Consider the following 8,225-nt stretch of genomic DNA (forward strand, 5'->3'; position numbering starts at 1 on the left):
TGAATCTTTTAGAGCGCAACTTTGTGCCTTTAATTTTTACTTCAATTGGGTGGTGGCACGTGTCTCCACCTGAATGGATACAAATTATTTAATTAAATAATTTAAAATTCATAAATAAAACATTTCAATCATGTATTGACATGTGTCAAGTTCTAATTAGATAGTTAAATTTATTTAATTGAATTAAAATAGTGACTAAATAGTTAAAATATGTAAATATTAAAGACCAAATATAAAATTATGCCAATTTTATTAACAGAAATGTCACCACCTCTGTTAAAAATAAACGGCAGTTTGATTGAACCAATTAAATAGTTGGATGGTCTGATTGATTCAATTAAAAGTTCGGCGGTCAAATTTATTTTTGACCATAGTTTAATGTCTCCCATGTGTAGTTTACCCTATTATATTTTGAAACTAGAAAAAATGGATCACATTTAATGTACCGCAATTCATTAACTAACTAAAAGAAGAAAGAAATACATTCTTCTGTACTGCCACAAATACAAAGAAAAGAAAAAGAAGCTGTGAACTGAAATGAAACTTCCAAATTGTTTGCTCTGGCAAAAGATCTAGGGATTTTGGAAATCTGAATCGGAAACCACGTCGAATTAGCTTCTCTATAATGTCGAATCCATTTTCGAGCTTAGAAGCTGGAGGAGGAGGAGGAGGCGGAGTGGCGATAATGGCAGGTCCTTTGAATCCAATCGATCCATCCCAGCCGTCCAAATCTTGCTTGAAAAATTCGGCCTCTAAATCTCCCATTCTCATCTTCCTATTCTTCCACAAGGCCATCAAGGCTGAGCTCGATGGCCTCCACCGAGCTGCCATGGCTTTTGCCACCAACCACGACGGCGCTGATCTTACTTCCCTGTTGGAGAGATGTCATTTTCTTCGTGCTATATATAAGCACCATTGCCACGCTGAAGATGAGGTTCATGCGTTGTCGTTTTCCTCATTGTTCTCCTTCCTTTTTTTTAAACGTTGGTTTTGGCTTTATTTTACCCCTTCCTTTGAATCGACGAATGTTGTATTTGTTGGTGCTCTTTAATATTTTTGGATAATTCTGAACCTCTTCCTCAAAAGTAGCTTTTCCGAAATTGTTACCAAATTCGTAGATTTTGTGATGATTTTATTGTGTTTGAAAGGTTATTGTTAAAGGGAAATAATTTGATTGATTATAGAACTTGAATGTATCACTATCGTTAGATATGGGGTAATTTCTGTATAGCACGCTGTTTTAGCCACCTACTTTGATGGCTTAAAAGATGTGAGAAAGCCCCAGTGAATTGAACTGGCTTATTGTATCATCTAATTAAAGTTAATACAGTTTCTCCAAGGTCAATTTTTTTCCTTTTAATTCTTTGATTTTTATGAGATTCTTGTTGGTTGCATCACCACCTTATATTTGTCTGATGTGTGGGACTGATTACTGAGTTCAAAACTATCTTATGTGTAGGTTATCTTTCCGGCTCTTGATATTCGTGTGAAGAATGTGGCTCCAACATATTCACTTGAACATGAGGGTGAAAGTGTACTGTTCGATCAGTTGTTTGCCTTGCTGAATTCAGAGATGCAGAATGAAGAAAACTATCGACGAGAATTAGCCTCTTGCACTGGAGCCCTTCAGACATCAATTACTCAGCATATGTCCAAGGAAGAGGAGCAGGTCGGTTAGATATTTGGGGCAAATGCTGCATATGAAACATTAAACCAGATTTTGGTTGTTTTGTTCTTGTTGTGTGATAGCAGCTCTTCTACTGTTTGTTGGAGGTGGATGAGGTCGCGATATAGATTGCTGAGATGATTATCTTGATTGATCACTTGTCATGATGCATTCCATTTCAATTTTAGGATAAGGAGTTAAACCTCCTAGCTTAAAATTATCTTTTAGTTTCACATGATTGCTTTGGAATTGGCAGGTATTCCCCTTGCTTATTGAGAAGTTTACATTCGAAGAACAGGCATCACTCGTATGGAAATTTCTTTGCAGCATACCTGTTAATATGATGGTGGATTTTCTTCCATGGCTTTCCTCCTCTATATCATCTGATGAACATCGAGATATGCGTAAGTGCTTGACCAAGATAATTCCAAGAGAGAAGCTTCTTCATCAGGTGACAAGACTTCTAGGTTATATAGGATATTATTAATAATTAATTTTCCAAAACTCAAAAGTTCCTTTTAGAACCAAATCTCACATTTTTAGTTCTGCTGTGAAGATTATTTTCACCTGGATGGAAGGTGTTAAGACTGCTCAGAAATGTAAAAAATGCAAAGACGAGGTTCAATGCGAAGCTTCTGGGCCTAGTGTCTTACCAAGTCCAACTGAAAGTGGTCACTGTGCTTGTGAATCTTCCAAAAGTTGTAAAAGAAAATATACGGAGCTAAGTTCTAGACCTAAGGATTCTACTCTGTCATGTCCTATAGATGAAATTCTGCTTTGGCATAATGCTATTAAACAAGAACTGAATGATATAGCTGAGTCTGCTAAGAAAATACAACTTTCTGGTGATTTTTCTGATTTATCTGGCTTCAACGAGAGGCTGCATTTCATTGCTGAAGTATGCATCTTTCACAGGTGTGGATTTTCTCTGTGTTTTCGCTTTTAATAGTTAAATTCTGATAAAACGCTATTGTCAAAGCTGTTTTTATGTTTGAAAAAGGCATACTAAATTAGTAATCATCTTTTGATTAGGGTTATTATTATTTCATAGCTAACACTTTCTGTGTTGCATGTTCTTTTGAAGCCAGACTTTATTTTAGGTGGCTAAAATCACCAATTTTATGATCCGGTGTTCAACACAAGGAAAAAAAACTAATAAATTGATGCATGAAATTATTGGGACAACTTATTATCTGCCTTTGTGACTGGTTACATAATAGATATCTATTATGATATTAACTTATCTTCTCTCTTGCTGCAGTATTGCTGAGGATAGAGTTATATTCCCTGCTGTAGATGCAGAACTATCTTTTACTCAGGAGCATGCAGAAGAAGAAATTCGATTTAACAACCTCAGGCGCCTTATCGAGAATATTCAAAGTGCGGGAGCTGACTCATCTTCTGCTGAATTTTATGCAAATTTATGTTCACAGGCTGATCAAATAATGTATAGTATACAGAAGCATTTCCATAGTGAAGAAGTACAGGCAAGTATTTTATTGCTTCAGTTTCATGAGTTTCTACTCTTCTTTTTATAATTACATTTCATGCTTCTGTATTTCTCGACATTTGTATAATGGTTACCAAATAGTCTGCAAGTTTACCAGAACATATCACTTGAAACCTTATTTCTCATCTCTTTTTGGCCCTTGTTCTGTCTTTAAGGTATGCTGTGCTGCTTGTTTGCAAGTTTACCAGAACATATCACATGAAACCTTTTTTCTCATCTCCTTTTACCCCTAGTTCTGTCCTTAAGGTATGCTGTGCTGCTCTTGTAGGTACTTCCACTTGCTCGGAAGCACTTTAGCCCTCAAAGACAGAGAGAACTTCTTTATCAGAGCTTATGTGTGATGCCCTTGAGATTAATTGAGTGTGTCTTGCCATGGTTGGTGGGATCGTTAAGTGAAGAAGAAGCTAGGTCCTTCCTTCAAAATATGTATTTGGCAGGTTTGATTATTATTGACTGAGTGCTTTAGTTTATTCTATTCCCTTTTGTCTGTTTCTAACTTTCTTTTTACATGGACAGCTCCACCATCAAACTCTGCATTGGTTACACTATTTTCTGGCTGGGTGTGCAATGGTTGCTCTGCAGATATTTGTCTTTCTTCAGGTGCTTTTGATGGCTGTCCTGCAAGACTACTTACTGGAACCCAGAAGGATATTGACCAGCCATGCTGTGCATGCACCTCTGTTTATTCTACCAAGGAAAGGGCAATGTGTGTTCAGGCAGATGATAATAGAAGGCCAGTAAAGCGTGGAAATTTATTTTTTCCGGAAGACTCAGATTCTTTGCAGTTGACGGGAATAATAAATAGCTATAAATTATCTTGTACTGATCAGTCTTGTTGTGTCCCAGCTTTAGGAGTGAATAACAGTAAGCTGGGCATGAGTTCTCTGTCTGCAGCAAAATCTTTGCGGTCATTATCTTTTAATCCTCCTGCTCCCTCCCTCAACTCCAGTCTTTTTAACTGGGAAACAGATATTAGCTTTATCGATGTTGGAAGTTTACGACCGATTGATAACATATTCAAATTTCATAAAGCCATCCGTAAAGATTTGGAATATTTGGATACTGAATCTGGAAAGCTTAATGATTGCAATGAGACTTTCCTTAGGCAGTTCACTGGCAGATTTCGCTTGTTGTGGGGTTTATATAGAGCTCACAGTAATGCTGAAGATGATATAGTATTTCCAGCGCTAGAATCTAAGGAGACTCTTCATAATGTTAGCCACTCTTATACTCTGGATCACAAACAGGAGGAAAAGCTTTTTGAAGATATTTCGTCTGCACTTTCTGAGCTTACAGAACTTTGTGAATGCTTGAATAATAGTAATGTGCATGATAACTTGGATGAAGTTAACTTCGATTCTTCTGAGCAAAATGATATAATTCAAAAGCACATTGAGAAAGCCACAGAACTGCAGGGCATGTGTAAATCCATCAGAGTAACACTGGATCAACATGTGTTCCGAGAAGAACTTGAGCTTTGGCCGTTGTTTGACAGACATTTTTCTGTGGAGGAGCAGGACAAGATTGTTGGTCAAATTATTGGTACTACAGGTGCAGAGGTGCTCCAGTCAATGCTGCCATGGGTAACTTCTGCCCTTACTCAAGAGGAGCAGAATAAAATGATGGACACATGGAAAAAGGCAACAAAGAACACAATGTTCAGTGAGTGGCTTAATGAATGGTGGGAAGGAAATGATGCATCTTCACCTACATCAACATCTGGGAGTTGCATTTCACTTGGTCTGTTTAATGCTTCTGTCCACACTTCATATTATTTTATTTATCTTTTTAATATGATCTCTTCCTAATGAAATTGAATATCTTTCTTAAGCCATTGATGCACATGAGAGTCTTGATCATAGTGACCTCAATTTTAAACCTGGATGGAAGGATATTTTTCGTATGAATCAGAATGAGCTTGAAGCCGAGATCAGAAAAGTTTCTCGGGATTCAACTCTCGATCCAAGGAGAAAAGCTTATCTTATTCAAAATCTTATGACCAGGTTTAATCCGCCCATAATTCAATCTTATGTGCCCTATGAGTGTCTGTGTGTATTTGTTTCGTTGCTTCATTCTAATAAAATTGTTGGTTATGCCAGTTGCTGGATCGCTGCACAACTGAAGTGTCCTCAAACCTCAGCAATTGAAAGTTCAAATGAGGAAGACATGCACGGTTGCGCTCCATCTTTCAGAGATCCAGAGAAACAGGAATTTGGATGTGAACATTACAAAAGAAATTGTAAACTCCGTGCTGTTTGTTGTGGAAAATTATATACATGTAGGTTTTGCCATGATAAAGTCAGTGACCATTCAATGGATAGGTAATATTCTCCCATTCTTGCTTTCTTGGTTTTGGACCAACTTCTATAAGCTTAATTTTTATATTATTTAATTGTAGGAAGGCTACAACTGAAATGATGTGCATGAGCTGCCTGAAAATCCAGGCTGTTGGACCAGTTTGCAAGACACCTTCTTGTGGGCAGCTCTCAATGGCAAAGTACTACTGCAGCATCTGCAAATTTTTTGATGATGAAAGGTGCGACCAATCTCTTTAGAATTCTCTCTTTCTCACTTCGTTAATACTAGATGTAAAGAATTCAATATTATTGCGAAGATTACTAGAAATGTTGAGTAATTTTGCAATTTGTTAATGAGTCTGTTGTCTCTTGATCATCTGGAGCTCTAAAGAAACCTTCCAAAAAATATGGAGAACGCTTGTTCTTGATTTGCTTGTTTTCTGCTTGGTTATTCGGGAGAATTTCTAAGTTTGTCTTGGTCCCATTCCTTGTAGAAAGATGGAGCTAATTTTAAGAAATAAATTCTTGTGAGAACTCTGTGAACTGGTTCTTATTTCAGTCTGGAAACTTCTGTTAGTTTTGTACAAAGGTGTTGACTGCTGTTGCTGTTCTTTAAAAAATTATCTTCTGTCTCCATTTATTTCAGGACTGTCTATCATTGCCCATTCTGCAATTTATGCCGTGTTGGAAAGGGACTTGGTGATGATTTCTTTCATTGTATGGTGTGCAATTGCTGTCTGTCCAAGAAGTTGGTGGACCACAAGTGTCGAGAAAAAGGTCTAGAAATAAACTGTCCTATCTGCTGTGATTTTTTGTTCACATCAAGTGAAAGCGTTAGAGCACTTCCATGTGGTCATTTCATGCATTCAGCATGTTTTCAGGTCTGCTCAGTGTTGCTCGATCTTCTTGTTCTCATTCAACACATCAACCTTATCTTTGATGTAGTGAGAACAATATTGTAGAGTGCTTAATAATAAATTCTGCTCATACTTTGTTTTGTCAGGCATATGCATGCAATCACTATATCTGCCCAATTTGTAGCAAATCAATGGGAGATATGGCGGTAAGAAAGTTAATTTTAAGTTATGACTGCATATAAAATTGTTTTAGGGGTTAGGCAGGTTGATTTTTTGTTTCAGTTTTAGGCATATTAATTTGCTTGCATAATTTATATGACTATTATCAAAGTAAATTGTACCTGTCACCTTTCTTCCTTAAAGTTCACCTTAAATATCAGATAAACATTAACTGTTTAGTGTCACAATTTTATCTTCAATTTGTATCAAGAACAATCTTCTGTCAATTGAACAGTTAAGAAAATTGTCAACATACCGATTGGAATACACATTTTTCTGTTGCAACTTCCAACTGACAAGTTACTGCTAGTGGAAGAACGAACATCTAGATTGATGTGATGTATTTTTTGACAATTGTCAAGTTTGAGGAAAAGCATGTGATGTTTGAAACTAGAGGGACGGAAATGATATTTGAGGCAGTCTTTTAGGACAATGAATGGAATTTACTCATTATCATTACAATTGAAGAGCATTTAGACGAGGGATTTCAAGGAGGAATTTAAGTTTTAGAAAGGGTTTCATATTCTTTTGGTTTTTGTATATGTTATATTTTCTTACTCTTAAGTAGAAAAATCAGTTTAAAATATGTAGTTTAACTATGTTATGTTATCATTAACATCTACATGTTTTCATGAACTTTACTCATTCTCAAGTTTTTTTTACTCTCTTTTCAGGTTTACTTTGGCATGCTGGATGCGCTTTTGGCTTCTGAGCAGCTTCCAGAAGAATACAGGAACCGCTGTCAGGTAGACCATGCATGACATTTTAAGTGTTTTCTTCAAACTCTTGTTTTTTAAGGAATACCGACCCACCGACGTTGTTAATCCAGGACATACTGTGCAACGACTGTGATAAGAAGGGAACTGCAGCATTTCACTGGATGTATCACAAGTGTGGTTATTGTGGTTCATACAATACCAGAGTAATCAAGGTTGAGTCAGCCAATACGTAATGTTCGACCTCAAATGTTCGAGAGATCTGGTCTCATGTTAATATAGGTATGTGTGTAAATACCTGAAAAAGCGCCCACTTACATACAAGGCTAGTAGAAAATCAAAATTATTGTAGTAATCTAAATCCCATTTCCCCCATTTTCATCCCTATAGATGGAAGAAATTATGCCTCTTTTTTTTTCAATGATGTTAATTGTTGTTGAAAGGCAGAGCAAGCTTTAAGCATGTATTAGGAACTTTTACTTTGTCTATCATGCATGTTGTTTAACAGTGCTGCCTTGCTCGGGCATAGGGTTTAGGGTTTATGGCTGAAAATGGAAAGAAGATTGTGGTTTTCATACTTGCACATTGCAATCCCCAAATTTCTTTCCATGGTCTGCTATCATATGCCCAATGATAAGAATTTTGTTGATTAGTAGCTGCACTTGCTGATAAAATTGTAATAATTCTCTTAGTAGTTGTGCTTATTGATGAACTACATAATATGCTATTTGACAATTAAAATAATGCTATTGGACTGAGAAATTTACCTGGTAGAGTTGCAGCTACTGACAGATGCAAACAGCTCTTTCCCCTTTTTGTTTACTGCAGTTTTCGCAATCCTCGGAATTGCAAAGGAATCCGGCAGGCAACGCTTTCCGCGCTGGTTATTATGAAAACCAGAGACCGGGATTGTAAGGTTGGTGGTGAAGTCTCAGATGAGATGAGCATGGTGGATCTGCC

The 8,225-nt window shown here is 36.8% G+C and overlaps 1 protein-coding gene across 3 annotated transcripts; it reads left to right on the forward strand.

Moving 5' to 3' along the window:
• The first annotated feature begins 533 nt into the window (after window positions 1–533).
• Window positions 534–8,225, forward strand: LOC120129199 (zinc finger protein BRUTUS-like). Of its 3 annotated transcripts, XM_039146772.1 has the most exons (15): window positions 626–934; window positions 1,460–1,669; window positions 1,923–2,117; window positions 2,223–2,581; window positions 2,928–3,153; window positions 3,445–3,613; window positions 3,693–4,916; window positions 5,008–5,179; window positions 5,276–5,497; window positions 5,575–5,712; window positions 6,120–6,354; window positions 6,477–6,536; window positions 7,224–7,295; window positions 7,379–7,547; window positions 8,094–8,225. In XM_039146772.1, the coding sequence occupies exons 1-14, from the start codon at window positions 626–628 to the stop codon at window positions 7,499–7,501; spliced, it is 3,714 nt and encodes a 1,237-aa protein (XP_039002703.1). In that variant the 3' UTR covers window positions 7,502–7,547; window positions 8,094–8,225. The 3 variants fall into 3 exon arrangements, with proteins under 3 accessions (XP_039002704.1, XP_039002703.1, XP_039002702.1); XM_039146771.1 differs by lacking the exon at window positions 8,094–8,225 and having other exon boundaries at window positions 7,379–7,917; XM_039146773.1 differs by lacking the exons at window positions 6,120–6,354; window positions 6,477–6,536; window positions 7,224–7,295; window positions 7,379–7,547; window positions 8,094–8,225 and having other exon boundaries at window positions 534–934; window positions 5,579–5,695.

The sequence above is a fragment of the Hibiscus syriacus genome, unplaced genomic scaffold (genome assembly GCF_006381635.1).
Source record: "Hibiscus syriacus cultivar Baekdansim isolate YM2019G1 unplaced genomic scaffold, ASM638163v2 tig00110483_pilon, whole genome shotgun sequence".
Lineage (NCBI taxonomy): Eukaryota > Viridiplantae > Streptophyta > Magnoliopsida > Malvales > Malvaceae > Hibiscus > Hibiscus syriacus.

What these genes read in the sequence shown, in the direction of transcription:
- LOC120129199 (XM_039146772.1), top strand. Translation starts at nt 626, where the DNA reads ATGTCGAATCCATTTTCGAGCTTAGAAGCTGGAGGAGGAGGAGGAGGC. An exon ending in ATTCAAAATCTTATGACCAG is followed by an intron (nt 5,180 to 5,275) that starts GTTTAATCCGCC and finishes TGGTTATGCCAG; the next exon opens with TTGCTGGATCGCTGCACAAC. An exon ending in AATCAATGGGAGATATGGCG is followed by an intron (nt 6,537 to 7,223) that starts GTAAGAAAGTTA and finishes CTCTCTTTTCAG; the next exon opens with GTTTACTTTGGCATGCTGGA.